Source organism: Ochlerotatus camptorhynchus, unplaced genomic scaffold (genome assembly GCF_037179485.1).
Source record: "Ochlerotatus camptorhynchus isolate MF236.1 unplaced genomic scaffold, CSIRO-AGI_Acam_v1.1 ptg000305l, whole genome shotgun sequence".
NCBI classification, from domain to species: Eukaryota; Metazoa; Arthropoda; class Insecta; order Diptera; family Culicidae; genus Ochlerotatus; species Ochlerotatus camptorhynchus.
The window spans coordinates 329,798-351,423 of NW_027040793.1; the positions used below are offsets into that span (position 1 = coordinate 329,798).

Here is a 21,626-nt window from a genome sequence, read left to right on the forward strand (position 1 = left end):
CACCAAAGCAGGTTTAATTAATTATAAAGTGCTACCGTACGTTCGGTTGTCTGATTGCGCTGCGTTGGCTGTTGGCTCTCCCCAAGCTGCTGCTGTGCGATGTTTCCTTGTTTTCAAGTTTCATCACAACAAGGTACACCGTGTGTGTGCGCTGGATGCATCTCCTCTCTGGCGTTCCGCCGGCGTGTTGGGCTTCGGTTGGGTTGGCAAAATTTCTCGAGTACGCGAGACGTGGACAGTTTAAATTATATGCACAGGTCATGAAACTTCGATGTGACCTCAATATGTCACGAAAGTCTTGTTGTTTTCGATTTTCGAAACCGTTTCGAAGGGGACATCCGGCTGCTCCGGAGGCACTCCACTCGGTGCTACATTAATGCTGGAATGTGGGGGTAATTTTCCAGAAAACTGCCACGTGCCCCCATTCGAGGCTTCACAGCAAGGGGTCGAACATATTAGCAAGCTTTTCGTAAAATCGATCAACATTGACATCGAAAACCGGAGTACAAATCTATAAATAGCCATCAAAAGATCCTTTGCGCGCAGAACCTGTTTGGTTGAGTTTATTTTTTATTATTAATTTCAGGTGACTAGTTTTTTGCTACATTGTTTAGATTCTCCTTTTCGGTAGTCCTTCGAGATCGAAATGTCCAAAATGTACGCATCAAATGGGGGGAAAGCAACTTCTGCAAGGAAATAAGTATCCATCCAAGCGGAGTGAACGAGGAAAGAGGGTTCTCCGATATGCAAGAAGTGACGCGGTGTTTCATTTTCTCGTTTCTCCACTCCTTCTTGGGGCCAGAAGGCTTGAGCACAACAAATTGCTAAAAATAAATCGTTAATTTATGATCTGTATTTCAAAATAATGTCCAGGTGTTTGGTGGGACTTTAGAACACGATGGTAACCGAGAAAGGAATTCTGTGTCGCGTATTCGCTAATGTCCACCAAGAAGGATTATTTTGAGTCAATAATTCGGCCCAACATAAAAGAACGACGTTAAAGCTCGATTTGCTCCACTGGATATGATTCTTTTGGAATTTGGAATCTAATGGAATCCGGGTGACATGGAGGATGAAAATGTGATATACAAAATAATTCGGCAAGCCGCTTAACTCTTGCTATGCTAGTGACTCAGTGTCTTTATTCAAAGTTTTCTATAAATTCCATATTATTTTTTATCTCTTCGCAGTCGGGTAGCGCGGCTTTCGCAGCCATCAAATACGATTTGGCTTTGGGGTATTGCTTCTGGCGGGCAACCATGACGGCCATGTTGTTCAGGGCAGACCCGTGGGATCCGTTGATGGCGATGCACAGGCGCAGACAGCGTCGGGCTAGGTGGACATCTCCAGTGGTCTGGGAATTGAGGTTGTTATTAGAAATTTATAAAACTATTGTTAACAACGGTAAATACTCCTATTGCGTGTTGAATCACGATCCCGTGCACACCAAAAAAAAATTTTTTATATCACATCAAAGTGGATGCACTTCAATCGTGTCGAAAATACAGTATGCAAAAAAAGTTTATCCACCCCCCTACCAATTTACATTTTTTTTTGTTTTTCTGGTGAAAATCAGTTTAATTTTATGAGTGTTCCTCCATGATTTATCAATTTATGTTTATTTATCACATTGCCATTGAAAAAACGGCGTTTGTATCTTTTCTTGAGATTTCATGTGATAAATTATGAAAAGGGGCAAAAAATTACGCAAAAAAAGTTTATCCACCCCCAAACGGATACTACAATTTAAGAGTGTTTTACAGAGTTTTAGTGTGTATTCTGCAAATTTCTCGAATGTAAACATTGTGTCTATCTGCCATTTAGTGCTCTTGAAATTTTCGTGCTCAAAATTTCAGTTTTGTGTTCAAAATTGAAAGTTATTTGTTGCAAAATGCCCAAAAAAGCACAAATTTCGATCAATATCCGATTTAATTATTGAACATCACAAAACTGGCAAAAGCTACCGTGATATTGCCGATATTGTCGAGCTTCACAAAGATACGGTCGCTAGAATTGTGCAGGTGTACAAAAAGCGTGGTTCTATCTCACAAGCTAAGCGATCGGGGCGTCTTTCAAAGACAACTGGCCGAATTGACAGAGGTAGACCAATCGAAATCGTCTTCATAAAAAAGGTCTTAGGGGATGATAGCATTTAAGAAGCCATGGTTGTCCGCAAATAATATAAAAAAAAAGGTTGAATTGAGCCCAGAACCACATTTCATGAACCAGTGATCTGGTAAGACGAGACGAAAGTACTGCTATTTGGGTCTGATGGTATTAATAACCAAATAGCATTACTTTCGTCTCGTCTGGCCAGATCACCAGTCATCACTGGTCAATGAAATGTGGTCCTGGGCCCAATTCAATCTTTTTTTTTATATTTTTTGCGGACAACCATGGCTTCTTAAGAGCTACTATCCCCTAAGACCTTTCTTATGAAGACGATTTACCACACTTTTTGTACACCTGCACAATTCTAGCAACCGTATCTTCGTGAAGCTCGACAATATCGGCAGTTTTGTGATGTCCAACAATTAAATTTCGAATATTGATCGAAATTTGTGCTTTTTTGGGCATTTTGCAACAAATAACATCCAATTTTGAAAACGAAACTGAAATTTTGAGCACGAAAACTTCAAGAGCACTAAATGACAGCTAGACACAATGTTTACATTCGAGAAAGTTGCAGAATACACACTAAAACTTTGTAAAACACACTTAAATCGTAGTATCCATTTAGGGGTGGATAAACTTTTTTTGCGTAAATTTTTGCCCTTTTTCATAATTTATCACTTGAAATCCCAAGAAAAGATATAAACGTCGTATTTTCAATGGCAATGTGATAAATAAACATAAATTGATAAATCATGAAGGAACACTCATAAAATTAAACTGATTTTCACCAGAAAAAAAAAAATGTAAATTGGTAGGGGGTGGATAAACTTTTTTGCATACTGTATGGTGTAATTTTACTTGCGAAAAAAGGCAAAATTATCATTAATACAGTGTATGAACTGACATTACGTTGCTTTTACTGCATTTGTTTATTTGTGTTGCCATAAAAATTACATGAGATTTTCGACATGACTGAAGTGCATCCTCTTGGATGGAATATTAAAATTTATTTTTTGCTGTGTGCTATTTGAATTCGGGTGACTCAAACATAGGGGAAATGGATGTAATGTCGGCCTAAATGCTCCTTATTTGGACCCATACATAAAATTTCACAATCGTCTAAATTTTCAATAGCTACTAAAAATATACATTAGTACCGTCCCAATGACGCGTTCATCTAGATAAAATTGATAAATAGTAGATTTTTAGCGATGGGCCCAATCTTAGATCCATAGGCCAACATTACAGCCATTTCCCCTATTACTTAAAGCCAAATGACAAAAAATATCACTAAATGGTTAAATAAAAATGTTTCATAAAAGGTGATGCGAAATAATGAAACTTATTCTGATAATCGACGTTCTACAGAAATTACCGTCAAACTCAATACATCCAAAGCCACACATATTTATATTATTAAAGTATTCAAATTACGAAATAAATTTAAAACTGTTTTTGCAGGCAATTACTTCAACCATCGATTTCTCGCAAGTAGGAAGCGCACACTCACAAACTAACAAGACCATCAGTTAGGAAAATGGCTTAGTTTTCAATTTACAATTTTGGTTTTATGAGTTTTCTGTAGATTCTGATATAAATTAAAAAAAAAATGGATGGACAATTGTCTACGCAGGGGGAAGGGGGGGGGGGGGGTCAAGAATCCCAAAAAAGCTGTCTACGTAGATTATGGACAGCCCCTAATCACGTTATAAAGTATTACAAAAAAAAAACAAATTGTTAACTCTATTTATACATGCCAATACTTTTCCACTTTTATGCATCGAATGAGTGAATATGGCGAGGCTGTATTTAGCAAAGAAATAATTCAAAATCTACTATTTTCTTCTTTTTGAGTGTTCAATAGACGAATGACGATTTTTAACACAAATGACCAACAGTTGCTCACAACCTCAAAAATATTATGTACTGTACCCATTTATTGAGAAAGTGCATGTTTGTTTTAAAATTTAGGTTGGTTTTACCCAACCTCGGTTTCTTTTGATATGATATAAGGAAACTGGTGTTTAGCGTGTATGGAAAATTACCCATTCTCCAAAAAGTGCCATACTTAATGAATAGGATAAAAACAAATCCCAAAAATTAATACCTGTTACCCATCGCCTTCCCTCGTGTAACGTCTTAACTCAGGTAAGTGTAAGTAGCAATTAAATATGCTCATTTGTGCGTTAACAACCGTTACTCATCCACTGGGTACGTGTACTTTTTGGGTATTTCTTCATACGAAAAGCAGAATTTTTGGTTTACATTTCTAATCCCTCAAATGAGTAAATATATCATATTTGATAATAATTACTTATTATAATGTACAAATATAACGCACATGCGCGCATTTTTTCGATAAATATGTGGATGCCCATGATTCATATTCCGGTAACAACACCGAATTCATTCTGATACTTTTTCTATTAGTGGTTACTAAAAATAAGTGAAGTTCTAGGATCAGTTTCATGAATTTACCACTTTTACGGATGTTCCAGATCTTCCGAAGGACCATCTTTTGGTCCCTAGGGTTCATATTCCGATCATAACTCTGAATTCATTCTGATAAGACGTCTACGTATGGTTTAGAAACCAAAAAACCGCTAAGCACTAGGATCAGCTTCATGAATTGACCACTTTTCTGGATGTTCTGAATCTTCTAGTGAATCACCCCGTGGCTCCCAGTGTCCATGTTCCGGTCATAGCTCGGAATTCATTCTGATAAAACATCTATGAGAGGTTTCGAAAAAAAACCGCAGAGGTCTAGGATCAGTTTCATAAGTTGACCACTTTTACGGATGTTTTGGATCTTCCGGTGGACCATAACGAAGGGTCTGTATTCCAGACACAAATCCAAATTCATTCAAATAGGCTGTCTATGAGTGGTTTCGAAAAAAAAACGTGGATCTCAAGGATCAGTTTCGTGAATTGACCACTTTTACCGATGTTATGGACAATGTTCACTCGGTTGTCGACAAAAGCAGGCCACTCTTGTTGTGTGCCACGCGATAGCCTGTTTTCTCGGCAGCAACCATTGTGTGGTCCTCTTCATTGTTCTTCATCAGCAGTTCTTTCAGTCGATGCGTCGTCGACTTTAGAAAGCAACCGTTTCGTGATGAGTGTGTGAGTGCTGACCACGTTTTGCGTCCATTGCTGCATTGGAAGCGCTCTGACCCTCGATGGCGTAACTGTCATACAATGAAACCACTGGAAGCGGCTCCAGTTCTGATGGGGGAGGCTTTTTGGATAGCAGAAGATAAAGTGTTTGTTGTGTTGTACCTTTTGATTACAGTTTTAAGATGTATTGTATAGTGACCAAGAATCCTCGGCTCTTTAAAGTTAATTCGTTTGAGCCTTATCAAATAAATTAATAAACAAACCGATGTTATGGATCTTCCGAAGGACAATTACGTGATACATATGCGGTTTCGACAAATCTGTGGAGCTCTATGATCAGTTTCATTAATTTAACACTTTTATGGATGTTCCGGATCATCCGGTAGACTATACCGTGGTCCCCAGGGTCAATATTCCGGACACAACTCTGAATTCATTCTGATAAGACGTCTATGAATGGTTTCGAAAAACCATGGAGCACTAAGATCACTTTGATGAATTGATGACTTTTCCGGATGTTCCGAATCTTCTAGTGGACCACCTCGTGGCTTCCAGTGTCCATCCCAAGTAACAATTCAAGCTGAATTGTAAGAACAAAAGTTGATTAATGGTTGATTTAAGGTGTACGAAGCTGATTAACACCAGGCTGAATATACAGTTAATTAGTAGTGCATGAAGCGAATTGTATCCCCATAATTCAACCTCAGTAAGTTAACTGATATAAAGACTGAACAAGACTTATTTAAGCTTAATACTACTCCACAAACCAGCAATGCGCTACAAATATTCTGATAGCCTGATAGAATAATATGAATTTATTGCACAATATTGTTAAATGTCGTCAGTTGCATTTCCGACATTTTAGTTATTCTAAATTCACTGCCTGCCTTTCTAATCCCAAGCAGCACCAGCAGTAGAGACAATTGTCAAGGAAGAGGATCTTTTTAAGAATAACTCCACCTAGAAGTGGACTGCGACGACGTCGGAAGTATTAACATTAGTATTCCTGTGTTTTGTCGGTTCACCACTTTATATTGCACTTAATTTTTATACCGCATTTCAAAAATAGAATTCAATAATAGCACTAAAATAGCATCGAAATACATCGCGCACTTGTGTCCAGATTGTGTTTACTGCACTTGAAATGAGAGGAATGTTTTACTGTCACAATGTATTGTTTATAATTCGGCATTGCTGTATAATACTCTTCTGGTTGCTATTATTCAACTTAATTTTGACGTGCTTCATGCTAATGATCATACCTTCTGCCTCAAATATGCTTATGTGGTCGAGTGGGTATAGTTGATGCCTGTGAATTAGCGACTGCCGGTTCGAATCCCGAAATGTAAAGGTAATTTTTAGACATATAATAACAATATAAATATGTAAATGCAATTAGTCAGCAACATTCTAAAGCAGTCTCATAAAAAATATAAGATATGGAGTGGTCTTCCATTACATTTTTTTTAAATAAAAAATTAAGGCTGAACAAGGGTTAGAAAAGACTGTTGGTTAATGCATTGAAAAGTTATAATTTAGATTGTTGTTAAGCTTTGGGCTGATTAAAATCACCAGATTTAGATGTTTAAAAGCTGAACAAAGGTTAAAGTGGTTTATGTACAACAATTATTCAAAGTAAGCCTGAATTAAAATCGTTGAAAGAACACTTGTTAAGCATCAATTTGTTACTTGGGATGTTCCGCTTATTACTCTGAATTCATTCTGATTAGACGCCTATTAGCGGTTTAAAAAAAACCGCAGGCGTCTATGATCAGTTTCATAAATTGACCAATTTTACGGAGGTTCCCGATCTTTCGGTGGACCATATCGTGATCCCCTGGGACCATATTCCGGTCACAATTAAAAGTTCATTCTGATAAGACGTCTATGAGAGGATTAAAAAAAAAAACCGTGGAGCTCTAGGATCAGTTTCATAAATTGACCACTTTTACTGATGTTTCGGATCTTCCGGTGGGCCATACTGCGGTTCCCAGGATCCAGAGTTAAAATTCCGGTCAAATTTCCCAATTCATTCTGATAAGACGTCTATGAGTGGTTTCGAAAAAAAAAAACACAGAGGTCTTGGATCAGTTTCATGAATTTACCACTTTTACTGATGTTCCGGATTGGATCACCAGGGTTGAGATTCTTTTCACAGTTTCGACTTAAGTCTGATAAGACGTCTATAAGTGGTTTCGAAAAAACCACGGAGCACTAGGATCAGTTTCATGAATTAACCACTGTTGTTCCGAATCTCCCGATGGACCGTCTCGTTGTCCCCAGAGATAAAGTTCCGGTCGAATTTCCGAATTCATTCTGATAGACGTCTATGAGTGCTTTCGAAAAAAAACATAGAGGTCTTGGATCAGTTTCATGAATTTACCACTTTTACTGATGTTTTGGATTTTCCGGTGGACCATAATGTAGTCCCCAGTTCCGGTCACAACTTCGAGTTAATTCTGATAAGACGTCTACAAGATATAGAACAAAAATAACATTTGCATCAGCCTTAGTTATTAATTTATGAGGAAGATAATTTCTGTTGACTTCATCCATCAAGCAACCTTGGCGTGCTGGTCGCGAAGAATAAGGCAAAACCATGTCTTACTGCAAGCGGAAATGTTGCCTGGAAAGCATTCCATTGATCATATTAGAAAATTATCGACGCCAAAATCAATTAATATCTAATTATCTTGACGTTCAAACAAAAAGTAGTTTCCAGCTAAGTTGTAGCTGAGAAAATTTCCTATTAGTATAGATAGTAAGCTTACCCACAAATAATTTTGGCGAAAGGCTAGGACGAGGAGAATGCATTTCCTATAGTTATTCTCATACAAACTTCAAAGAACCAGTGCAGTATCAATTCACTTCCAAATGTGCTAAAATTTTGAGAGAATGATCTTAGTATTATGAATATTGCCTAAAAGTCTGTAAAATGATCATGCAAGAAAACCATTGTGTAGACTAACCAATAACTATTTATCTTGAGTTCATTTGAAAAGTAATCCTATAGAGTTTTCCATTAGGCGTTTTCTATCATTGAAGTTGAATAAAACAAACTGCGTGTGAGATATTGACGAGATTCATCAATACCATTATGTATGGAATATGGTATCAAATGGCCACCACGGCTTCGCTTGGTGGCGTGCAGCTGAGAGGTCAATTTTTCCATGACTCTGGCGCACTCCGTTGACGGCGATGTCATCACCAGCACCGTTTTCGAAGAAGTACGGACCGATGACGCCTCCGGTCCAAAATGCAAACCAAACAGTGACTTTCTGGGGATGTAATGCCACTTGGTGGACCTTGTGTGGATTGGTCTTGTCCCAAATTCGACATTTCCGTTTGTTCACATACCCGTTCATCCAGAAATGGGCCTCGTCGCCGAAAAAGATTGTTCGGGAAAAATCGGGGTCTGTTTCCAACTCCTACAAAGCCCTATCAGCGAACACTAGGTGCTGTCTGTAATCGTTAAGCTTGAGCTCCTGGGTCAATTGGATTTTGTAGTGGTGCAGACCCAAGTCTCGACGCAGAATTCGCCAAGTTGAAGCCTGAGAAAGTCCCAGCTCTTGTGCGCGGCGCGGAGTCGACAGCCACGGGTTCTCCTGCACACTCTTTATAGTAATTTGGCAAGACACACTGAATAAATGACAGCTAATTTGACACTTGTAGCTTCAACAATATAGACGCAATGAACTGAAAAAAAATAGGAAATCTCTATTGGAAAACCCTTTAGTAAAACAGCCACAGGCTAGATCGAGAGGAATAAATATTTCGGTTTTTCCATTCAAATGAGGGCAGGCCAAATGAGCTCATATTTTGGTAGTATGATCATGGCATGATTTTGAATCAATTCTAATCTAACCAAATCTAACCATCGCTAACAAATGTTGTGTGTTTATAATTTCAGCATCAAGTATGTGTTACAGTAGAATCCAATTAAACTCAGTTATCTAAAACCTTAGATTCTTGCAATTAGGAACTAATGTCTGGATCAGACTACAGTGTTATAACATGTTTCAAATGTGTTATAATAATTATCATAAAAAAGCGGCATCAAGATAGCCTTGTAACATGTTATATTTCCGTAGTGCTAAAATAGCAATGGTCCATATCATCCCTTCCCCTGTGTCACGCCCTTTCCCATACTTATTACACGTATTGCAACAAATTATAGGACCCTGTCTAAAGTGGATGTCATATTTGAATGACATCTTAACCCTTATGTGCGCAAGGATTGTTTTTATTTGTTCCTACACCGTGTTATTCAAATGGGAGCTGGTTACCCCATCACGCACATTATGGTTAAAACCTGTAAACGTGTTTCACCGTCAGTAACCGTATTACAGAATACATACTCACCAAAGCCACAAAGCTCAGATTGTACCAGACATCTGCCTTCAGCTCGGAATTGGTTGCCATTCGAATGGCTCTCTGAAAGCAGGGAAACACCAAATCCAACTGCCCACCGTACAAACAGCACAGGCCAATGTTGCAATAAAGTTCCGCACTATGGGCACCCATCGACAGGATCCTTCTGTAGTACAGCAATGCCGTTTCCGGTTGATTCCCATAGAAGTAGCTCACGGCAATGCATGCCAACGCTTCCGTGTTCATTGAATCCAGTTGGGAAATTTGACGGTACCGTCTTACCGAAGCCGTAAGATTTCCAACCAGTTCCAAAACTCTCGCTTGTTGAGTCAGCAGAGTAACATCGTCGGGCAACTTTTCCAGCCCGCTCTTGCAAACTTCCAATGCTGCTGTAGGTTGATCGATCTTAATGTAGATCCTCGCCAACAGTAGCACCGTGTCCGGATGATACAACTCGCCGAGTGCCGTTCTAAGATACTGTTCCGCTTCGCGCGGACTTCCAGTAGCAATGAGGCAGCGTGCTTTCTGCGTATTCCACCACCAGCCGGCAGCGGTTCGTTTTAAATTTAGTACCGCATCGCAAAGTGCCATCGCCTTCCGGACTTCGCCCTCATGGTAGTATAGGTACTGAAACAGTGGCTTCGAGATCGAGTCCTTGTCGGCATACTTGTCCGGATGGAGCCGTGAAATGTGAAACAGTGGCCCTGTTGGATCGCCCACGGCAAACATCGAAGCCGACCCGAGCCGTATGTTCCTCGCAGATCCGGCAGTTCTGGCGGTTTTCAGTGCAGTTTTATTGCCCAATGTAGATCCAGGTCGTTGCAGCGAAAGCGTACCCGGGCGGGACTAGCAGCAGAAGCAGCAGCACAAACAGCCACGGAAAATATGAAACGAGAGGTAGATAAGCAAAACAAAAATGAGCACACATCAGTAGATCATTTTTAAAAGCCTATTAATATGATTTTGATTACAATGCCAGTAATTGGTCTCCCGGTACCAGTGCGGGGTCGAGCACCAGCTGCCGTTGCCTTTCCCGCGGCGGTTGAAGCGGCGGCGGCTGCCATTGCCGTGCGGATCGAGGTGCCCGGTCTCGGGGCCGTTGCGATGGTCTGCGTGTCCAAAATATCCTCTGCGCGCATAAAAGGAATGTGTATAATTTCAGGTATAATTTACCAAAATGCATTTTCGCATTTCGCGGATATGCACAGTATCTTCTACTTCTTCGTTGGAAGCAGGACGTGTGGTGTGTATGTTGGCTGTGAGCTGGCATGCCGATAGGAAATGTGCATTGCGAGGAAGGAAAATAATCATAAATGGGATGCAAACGAAGATCTGTGGCACGATGGAGAGTGGTGAACTGAAAATGGGAGAATGATTTTTGACGGTGGAAAATAAATAGGATGATTGCAACAGTTTTGGTCGATTGGTTCTATTTTGCCCACATTTGGTTTTTTTTTTTTTTTTTTTTTTTTTTGTCTTTATTTTAGAGATTTTTAGCCTGAGGCTAGTTCATCTCTTACCCACATTTGGTTCGACATTGCAGCTTGGCTAATGTATTGCAATAATCAGTAACAAACGAATTTTAACCGCACAGGTAAAGGAGATACACTTTTCAAGCAATCTATGCTTTCCAATACCGGGACCTCCCTGAGCTCAGTCACTAAAGGCGCAGCTACAAAGCTATACCATGCTGGAGGTGGCTGGGTTCGATTCCCGGTTCGGTCTAGGAATTTTTCGGGTTAGAACACTTATCGACTTTCCTGGGCATAGAGTATATGATTGAACCTGCTGTTATGTCTTCATTTAGATTCAAAACAATGTGCTGCCTTCATCTAAATCCAATCTGTGCCATAAAATGTAGAAGAACATAAAATGTTGAAGAACAAATTATTGAATGAAATCTACTATGACAATTTTAAGCGCAACAGCTTTAAAATTGGATGCACCATCCGGTACAAATTCATTGCATTTATTACCCCCTTACATGTAAAGAAGAGAGACGGATTAGTAATTTCCTTTTATTTTATCCTTGAAAGATTCACGTATTTTGTGTACAGTTTGCAGACTTTTTCAGTGTCTTTACGAATACTCGACAATCTTTTTGGAGTTTAACAATGCGTTTTATTTTTCATAGTTCAATGTAACAGCTATACATAAGTAGGTTTTATGCTTATTGTAAAACCATTGTTCAAGTCTTCCTTCTTATCATAGGCCATTGCTCGAACTTTTATTCGTATCATCTTTTGCACGGGCCCTGTTCCCACTTGTGTGGCTGCCAAATTATATTTCCACTTGAAATCCTTCAGGTCAATTGTAGTTCCACCCTTTTTCTCCAGTATGTGCTTAACAATTGACCAATTGGCTTTATTCCGAAGTATTGAATCCATCTCCTTGAATCCATCCTCACTGTTACGCAAATTTCGCTGTACCACTGTTTGGTAAGATTTGAGTAGTGGCAGCTTTTCAAGTCCGGCCATAATAGGCAATCCACCTCAGGCAAGGCAGCTGTCTCTTCCTTAGGCACTCCTCCTGGTAAATTTGTTGGTTCATGGTCCCTGAAGTAACGAAACTTTCGCTTTTCAGCCCACAACTGCAGATTGCTTGCCAGACAAGGAAGTTTTTGGGGAATTTCGGCTTCTTTTTGATTTAACATTCTCCCGGGGCTCTCTTCCGGTCAACCGAGGTGTAAAATTCCTGCCCAGGAATGCGATCGAAAACAAATAGGAGCGGATAGACCGAGATTTTCGTTTCGAGCGTACAGGATCTAATCGCGACGTGCTTGCTCCAGTGAAGCCATGATCCTGACAACCCAAAGCCTACTGGAATTCTATACACTCTTAGCTGGATTCAGTGAAATTTTGGAAAAAAAATTCTCAAAAAATGCCTTAATGGCAGCTTTTAACCGTCAGTACAAGACACTGATGAAGTCTACACATTGTAGACAAAATACGCGTATCTGTCAAGGAGAAGCGAATAAGGTAGATGAATTAAATGGAAATTACTAATCCTTCTTAGCGGCGCCGGTGGTGTAGTGGTAAGCGTGATTATCTCTCACCCCAGCAGGCCTGGGTTCAATCCCATTTGGCGCCGCCGGGATGTTCTGAGGCCTAACATCTCTGATCACGCCTTCCTTCGTTGGTCGTTGGTCTCCGGTTCATGAGTTGATGGGTCGATAGGTAGGGTCCAGGTGTGGGAGCTGCCTTCCTGGCACGTCGGTAGCATTGCTCAGCACGGAAAACAAGATCGACGGAAAAAACAAACCAAAGGAAAAAAAATACTAATCCTTCTCTCTTTCTTTATACAAGCATTCCAATAAGACGCCGACAATAATCAGGATAACAAAAAAATATATATGGTGCATTAAACATCAGTGGGGAAATTTAATTTAATTTTATTGAACTCAAAGAAAATTAAGAATTCCTGTGAACATCAGGAACACCATAACACCTCAGTGAAATTTTGGGAACTTCAGGAAAATGCAAAAACATTTTAAAACATTTTTGTAAGCCTCAGGGCTGTTTCGAGATTCACGGAAGATCATTGGAATTCTATTAATTTCAGAAAATAGCGGGAAATTTATGAAGTTCCCAGATTTTCAAGCAGTCTAGAGAACTTCCGATGTTCAATGAACTTCAGAATGTTTTTGAGAACTTCATAGAAGATCAGAGAACTCAGCAAAACGAAGATTGTTAGAACTTTGGAGAAGATCTGAGAACTTCAGGGAAGGTCAGAGGACCTAAGGACAGTTCCATTAGCTTCAGGGAAATTAAAAAAATAAAAGAAGTTTCGAGAGCTTCAGGGAAATTGTTAAGGCTTCAGGATGTGTCTAGTATTCCAGGCAAATTTCAGGAACTTCGTGATTTTAGGGAAATTGAGGGAATTTGAAGAAAGGCCTGAGAAGATCAGGGAAGTTGAAAACTATTTAAACGGAAATACCGCGAGCATTAGAGTTTATTCGAAAATGTCGGAGGCTATGGGATTTAAGGGTAGTTGAAAGGATAACATCCAGGTGTCTTTGAGAAATTTGTTTAGCAGAAAGTTGCTCTTCTTTTGGTGATACGTAGGATTTAGTAAGTAACAAATTGGCCCTCCAGAAGACCCGGAACATCCTTAATTTTTTTTTTTGCATCTAACTGGCACTATAGGGTGATTCAAAATAACTTTCACCGATTTCACAAAAATGCAATTCCCAATGGATAAAATGGGTATATGTTGAAGTATTTCTGTTTAAAGTGTGTAGAAATATCAGCTGGTAATGATAGTAAATTTCATTCGCTTGCGATTTCAAGCAGCCATGATCGTGAAAATGGAGCATGTCATATATCTGTATAGAATCGGGTGTTATCTTGTAGAAACTGAAATCTATTCGAAAGAATGAAACATTTATTTTTCGCATCATTATAGAGTAGGGTGGAACACCGTTATATGGAAAAACGCAAACTTGCGAGAACAACCCTTTTTTGGTGTCATTTCGGGTCCCAAACAGCTGTGCAAAATTTGGAGACGATTGGTTGTAACCCGGCTTTCCCTACTGCGTTTGAAATTTGTCTGAAAATTAGGATGGGAAAACTTACTTTTTTACATTGTCATCCTTTTAAACCACAATTTTGCTTGAATCATACCTACAACTAATTATGTACACATATAGTCCAAGGAGACCGTAGCAACTTTGCAGTATAATATACGGTGCTATAATGTCTAATAGAAAGTTATATCTGATCGAATATATATAGTTTGAATTATAGGCCAAAAATGCACTTTTCCTGCCTACACTGCCGGTGTACCAATGAAAGTCAGATTCCAAACTGAAATAATTTCGAAGTTTGTTATCTTATCGATTAGGTATGATCAAATGGTTTACTCAAAATCAATTACTCTATCTCATATGCGAGAGGAGGAAGCTTACTACACCCCCGCCTCCATCAATCATATCAATAGAAGTAAAGTTTCAAACTGAAATAACTTCGGAGTTTCTTATTTTATCGAGTTGGTATGTTCAGATGTATTAATCAAAAACAATTGCTCAATCTCATAAGCGTAGTAAAAGCGGAAAGGCACCCATCACTCATATCAATCGAAGTAAAGCTTCAAACTGAAATAATTTCGGTGTTTCCCATCTTCTTGAGTTGGCATATTCGGATGGGCTATTCAAAAACATTTGCTCAATCGCATAGGCGTAGTTCACTAGGACAGATAGTTTTCTTCAACTGCTCTATTAGAAATTAACATAAAGCGATTGTGCCTGTTTACTGAACCAAAAAACAGCAAATATTTTTGAATAACACATACCAGAAAAACACAGAAGTTATTTCAGAAACTTTACATCTATTGACATGAGTGAGGAGGCGGGAATTATAGTTAGCACTTCCTCTATAACCACTGAATAATTCATCTGAACATACCAAATCGATAAGATATGAAACTCCGAAGAAATTTTAATTCGAAACTATACTTCCATTGATATGAGTACGTGGTGCAAAAAGATGTAGAAGCCCCCCCCCCCCTCCTCTCTATTCAACTACGTATTTTTTTCTCCTCTGTTCGGGACATAAAATTACTGCGACCAGTAAATTGATCTATTGTAGTATATCCCGTGTCCTTAGTTTAGTGCATGTCGTATTACTTCATCACTATTGAGAAATGATGAAGTATTCGGTTTTGATAGATTTGTCATTCTTGCCTTCATCGCAAGGAATCGATTCTAATTGAAAGGTTCCGCTATTTATACCCTTCGGAGTGTTGGAACACCCTCCAAAGGCGCGCCCCTTTGTCAGTCAAAATTGGATTCCTTAGCAACAAAATTAAAGAATGACACCGATAGTGACCATGCATCAGAACCCTAGTCTTAACCACTTCAAACTAGGGAACAACGAATAGAAGATTAGGAACCACATAGATGAAGACTAACTAACTAATTTTTTTTCCTTGTTTCAAGATCATCCTGGGTCCAGGCAACCCGAGGACTTATCACTATCGCTTGAGCTTGAGCTTGAGCTTGATTGACCGCCCACGGTTGCTACTCTGTTATTGCCAGATCAGCTGTAATTACACAGAGAACCAATAGACGATGCTTGGGACTAGCAATAATCCTCAATGTGTAAAAACTGGTGATCTTATATTAGGCAATACCAGCGCCGACCGCGCCCGAACACAGGTCAAGAAAGGAATGGAAAGGATTGTGTTGACATGACACTCGCTTTGATGGAAGCCGAGAACACCTCTGCACTTCCACGAGGAATCACTGGGATGTTGGATAAGAGGGTTGGGTTTGCAGCAGGGTTCGTTTTGGTAAACGATAAGCTGAATTGATGTCCTAACGATCATATAACGCGAAGGAGCTTGGGACTAAACCAACGGTCTTCTGCTTAGTAAGCAAAAACGTTTGCCACTAGGTAGACGAGCACCTTTTTAATCACCGAGTTTCTGTTATTACCATGTAGTCATATTAACAAATAAAACGATTGACGAATCTTGAATGTGGATGGGCCTGAGATTAGACTCATGATGTTCTGCTCAGTAAGCAAAAACGGTTGCTCTAAGGCCACCGAGTCCCTCATATCACATAATACCGTTGCTCAAATTTTTGTATCCATTCAAACCTGGAACCAACGACAACAACGAGTTTCGCAAAATACACGATACACGAGCGATTTTACCATAAATCTCTTTGATATGTAAGGACCTGGAACCACGTATTTTTGCTCAGTAAGCAGGCCACTGTAGCCGACGATCTTTCAAATCCGAAAACTAAAAACTACGAAAAAGTACTTAGGCCTTCATTAAGTTCCACTTTCACGCGACGTTCAATGTTTCAATTTGCTCTTTACGTATTGTTCAGGCTATAAATAGGCCCTTTTCAAAAGTTACGCGAGAAATACGCACAATCGTCGCCTACCTCGCAAAAGTGGTTCCAAACGACAACAAAGGCATAAGCACCTACTGAAACCTGGCCGTAGGCCTATGCTAGACCGTATAGCATAACGACCTTCTTCCACTAGCAGGCCTGTTTCTGTTTGCACAGACAATCCCACTAGTTTCCGATACATTTATAGGGGATATTAGGAGATTAAAAGAATGGAGAAGAGTTATAGAGGTTTTTTTGTTGTTGTTTTGCTGAAAAGAGAGAAACAGAACTATACGAAATTACACCTGCTGAAAAAAAAGATAAGTCTATTATTTTGGTTAGTGATCGTTTGGATTTGGGTCACCCCACGTTGTGTTTAGGTTAGTATAAATAAATAATACTATATAGTCATATAAATCACCACAGCTCATTATATTCAGCGTTATCGGTTTTTGTTTGTTTGCCTCTGTGATATACTTACTTGCGGCATACTATTTTGGGAGTGTATATGAGCTGTACCATGTACGGTAGCTCATCTCTCATCGTGATGGTAGGACATAGTAGACAAATTAGTGAGAAAACAAGGAGGTATTAATATTAGTTATATGTAAACAAACAAAACAAATGAAGAGAAGAGGAAAGAAGAGCAGAAAAATAAAAAGGGGATAAAGTAGATAACAAAGAAAATAAACGTAGGCAGATTATTAGAAAAGGCATTATCCGAGACCTCAATCAAATGTCACTCCCGCCGAGATCTCAGTGAAACCCTTCCCGCCGAGACCCGCACAGCCGAGCTCGGTAGAAAAAACTAAGTGTGTAGATAGATTAATAGGAAAATAAATAAAACTACTTTATGACTCAAAGTGCAATGAATGAGCGTTAGTTTCGAGATCATTTCAGTTTAGAGTTATGTTAGTTTTGATCCGTAATCAGCCCTGCCGGCCCCTCCAACATTAGTTGCAGGCAGTGGTTGTTAGATAATGCGGCACTGTAACTACTACTATTTTAGAGGTATGATTCGTCAAGTTTATACAACTCAATGTTTCAATTGAGGCAAACTATCTATCTTACAATTACAAAAGCAAACCTAAACTTACAATTATATGCAAATGCAAAATGAAACTTGACAAATCATCGTCAATCCCCTTATTCCAGGGCAGGGCCTGACGGGTTACGCTCCCCCTAAGCGGGCCCTCCGCATCCTGTCTCTGTCTCATCTCAAATACAAAATGCCAATGGTATGAATGTATCTATATATAACTTGGAATTGACGTACAATCAAATAAACCCGTAACCCACTCACTTGGTCAGGCTTCAGAATCGTCCAGTGGGCAGTGCGCTCTACACTCCAAGTTACCTTTTTTTTTTCAAATTTACAGCAAATTTGATATTTTACCCATTGAGTGTTGATTAGTCACAATGAAACATTGTGACAAAAGTTGAGGTTACTAGTGTATTAAATAATCTAGGTCCTATTTAGGATTATATCTGAAAAATCCAAATCTGGCCAACGCCCACCCTAAACCTAAACCTGTTCTAATCCACCTGAAATGACTAACGAATGGAAGACTTTGACTACCCAGCCATGCAATAGTCTCATTCCGTGCCTTATGGCAACTTGATGATTCTATTGCGCTCATCTTCTGGCACCACCCAGGGGAGACTTGGTCCTGTACCCAATGCCTAACTTATCTCCATTCCACTCAGCTACTCGCAATTTCTTGTGATATAGTGGGCGGAATATTATATTATATGAGACAATTCAATGCAGACGTCTTTCCAAATTTGGCAGATTGACAGGTAACCACGATAGTTGCTATTCAACAACTCGACAACGTCCCATCGTCAACGCCTGCTACGAGAATTTCCCATTGCAGACGCCAACGAAATGACGTCATCAAGCTATCGATCAACTACCCTGGTTATCGCCTGGTACCTTATAGCACGATGCTAGGAGGCAAACCGGAAGAATCGATGAGCTACCTCCCCCCTGAGGACTTATCACTATCAACAAGGAATAAAAATAAACAAGGACTAATATGTGTTCCTTTTATTAATTTGAAAAATGCTGTTCCCTTAGTTTGAAGAAGTCAAGATTAGGAATCAGTGGTTGATCTTTCATCCCGTTACGTACCACGAAAAGGCGATCTACCCACGTTACGGGGCAAACAACTACGTATATAAAACAGAGCTATTGTTTTTGAATAAATCATCTGAACACACCGAATCGATAAGGTAAGAAATTTTCATTGGCACACCGGCAGTGTTGACAGAAAGTGATTTCTGACCTTCAGTTCAAAACATCGATCTTTGAATAGCTATAACTTTTTTAGAGACATTCTTACATCGTACATCCTTCGGAAAAGTTGTTAGGCACTTCCTGGAATATCAACATGATTAGTTGCATGGTTCAAGCAAAATTGTGACCCCAATGAATGAAAATGCAAAAAAGTATGTTTTCCCATACTAATGTCCATACAAATTTCAAACGCAATGCGGAAATCCGGGTTACAACAAATCGTCTCCAAATTATGCACAAAATGAAACCCAAAAAAAAAAAATAAAAAATGATCATGACCCACCCTATTATAGAGTTATGAAGGAGCCTTGCTTGAGAAATCGCCAGGACTCAAAAAGTGCTGGAACTAAAGCGTGCGTTATTATTCAGAATTTTTTGCTGTTTAATTTTAGATTTAATGTGGATTCGAAACCTACGTAAATATCATGAGGACCACATGACTGCCCTCTGTAAAATTCGTACAACTTTAAGGGGTTACCCATAAACTATGTAGACTTTTTTTCATAAGATTTTGGAAGTGGTCACCGCTTCTAAATCCGAGTTTTCTACTTTAAATTTAACATTTGTTTGCGAAATTCTATTGAAACATTCAGGGCGTAGAGAAAATTTATGAAGATAATCGATCATCGCAGTTAGGCCCTTATGAATGCTCACTGTTGAATTATACTCACTAAATAATAACTCCAGTTAATTTGAATATTTTAAAAATCTTCAAGAATCATCACGGTTTTAAATCTTCTGTTTTAAAGCAACTTCAAAAAATATCAATTATAGTCGATAGGCAATAAGTGTCTTCCGCATAGATGTTTCCGATAAAATTTTCCGCAACCCGAATAAGACTTCTATCTACAAAGCTACAGCACATTGTTTATGGCTTAAATAAGTCGAATGTCTAGAAATTTATACGACCTATTTGAGACAAGCGTGCTACATGACAACTTAACTGACCACATCAACTCTGTCCCCCTTATTCTGTGCCGTGAGTGAGGTGAAGTGACTCGCTGTCTCTAGTGAGGTGACAAAAGACACCGCGAGTAAGGTGACTCTTCGTGCAAATCAAATGAACAGTCACCTCACTCGCGGTGACTTTTGTCACCTTACTAGTTACTTACGAGTTATCGGCGCCGGTGGTGTAGTGGTAAGCGTGATTGCCTCTCACCCCAGCAGGCCTGGGTTCAATCCCAGTCGGCGCCGCCGGGATGTTCTGAGGCATAACATCTCTGACCACGCCTTCCTTCGGAAGGGAAGTAAAGCCGTTGGTCCCCGGTTCATGAGTGTTCGGTCGATAGGTAGGGTCCAGGTATGGGAGCTGCCTCCCTGGCGTCGGTAGCATTGGTGCTCAGCACGGAAAACAAGATCGACGGAAAACAAATCAAGGAAAAAAAAATAGCGACAGTGACCCACCTCACCTCACTCGCGCCGCAGAATGGGTATCGTTATAAGAGCTTGTGTGAAAAAAGTGTTATTAAGAATATCTTAGTAATTTTATAAGCTGTTATGTTATTTTATGTTACCTTAAACTGTCCAGATTTTACAAAAATTTGCTAGACCAAGACCTAATAATTGAAAAACCAATATTTCGTTTCTTGCATTTCTTCAAGGTCCAAAAACATTCCTTATTGGATTGCACGTGTAGTGGTTTTCTTAATGCTGCAGTGAGTTTTTTGAAAAATTCGCTGCCCTAGCGTTGCGTCTGAAGTTGTTCATTGACATTATGTGCCCTCAGTTCCAAAAACGTTCCACAGATGGGTCGCAACCCATGGATTGAGAAACACTGATCTGAATGATAACTCATATAGCAGGTGATATCCCTGGTGATATCTGGCAAATCTCATCAAAAATTAAAACTAAGAAAAAATCCCATCGTAAGGAATCCACGTTCGCGTAATAAAAATGAGAAGCACCAAAAAATATGTATAATAATGATCAAGATAAAAAAAAACTGCCACAGCGATACTGACCGTCAGAGTGCATAAATAAATGTACGATACGAAAGTGCAGATAGTGCAACAGCAGAAGCAGCAACAGCAGTAGCATGGAATGATGATGATGATGATGATGATGATGCTGCCGCTGCTGCTACTGCTGCCAGTCTCAGGCCGGGTGTAAATCAGACGGTGGTGGGCTGGGCCGTTGTTGTTGCCACTGAGCTTACACACTACACTCACCATCGTGCATCCCCGCCCCCCATGTCAGGACTTACCTGCCACATCGTCGTCCGCCTCGATATCGTCGATGTACACTCGCTGGGTCATAGATCGCATCTTCAGCTCCCAAGGACCTTGATGAAGGGCATTATTCTGCAGCAGCTCGTTGCACACCTCGATGCACTCATCATATTTCCGACGACGGAATAATGATACAGCTGCAAAAAATTTGTCCATTATATAATTTTCTTACTCCGGTGTTTGTTGCTGTGGTGGCGATCGCTTTTGGTCATTTGTTGGCCATTTTAGGCCGTTCCAAAAAAACAGAGGAGAAAACACGTCGTCGTCGTGGTCGTCTTCGACGACGAGCATTGAAGAAAAAAAAATCGAAATTCTCTCTCGTCTGTGTCTTTGTGGCTGGTTCCTGTTGGATCGTTTCCCTTAATTTCGTTTCAAATTCTTCTCGTTTTCAGGGCACCAGCGTTGCCCCGCTTGTTCCGATATTCCTCCCTTGCAATCTTTCGCGCAATCTTTTATTATGGAATGGAATACTTTTGGGGTCCGGTTGGACCACTTTTTGCCATGCTCGAGTCCAGAAAAGGGACGGTGAACAAAAATGTAGATGTTTTTAAATTTGCAACTTGTTCATTCCTTTTCCCTCCTTCTCCAGAGTCCCGAGCTGATCTGTTCTGGTCCCAGCGGATGGGAGATGAATTAATTCAAGGAACACCTC

The 21,626-nt window shown here is 39.7% G+C and overlaps 1 protein-coding gene across 1 annotated transcript; it reads right to left on the bottom strand.

Annotated features, from left to right (window-relative positions):
* Nucleotides 1–1,141: 1,141 nt before the first annotated feature.
* BBS8 (tetratricopeptide repeat protein 8) lies at nucleotides 1,142–21,221 on the bottom strand. The gene is made up of 4 exons (XM_065228995.1): nucleotides 20,950–21,221; nucleotides 10,575–10,732; nucleotides 9,595–10,449; nucleotides 1,142–1,354 (listed from the first exon to the last, which is right to left on the bottom strand). The coding sequence occupies exons 1-4, from the start codon at nucleotides 21,128–21,130 to the stop codon at nucleotides 1,142–1,144; spliced, it is 1,407 nt and encodes a 468-aa protein (XP_065085067.1). The 5' UTR covers nucleotides 21,131–21,221.
* Nucleotides 21,222–21,626: the final 405 nt, after the last annotated feature.

Excerpts from the sequence above, each read along its gene's own strand:
- BBS8 (XM_065228995.1), bottom strand. The coding sequence starts at position 21,130 with ATGGACAAATTTTTTGCAGCTGTATCATTATTCCGTCGTCGGAAATAT. Across the intron at positions 10,733-20,949 it reads GGCGGACGACGATGTGGCAG|AGGATATTTTGGACACGCAG; the intron begins GTAAGTCCTGAC and ends TTATGCGCGCAG. Across the intron at positions 1,355-9,594 it reads ATCTGAGCTTTGTGGCTTTG|ACCACTGGAGATGTCCACCT; the intron begins GTGAGTATGTAT and ends CTCAATTCCCAG.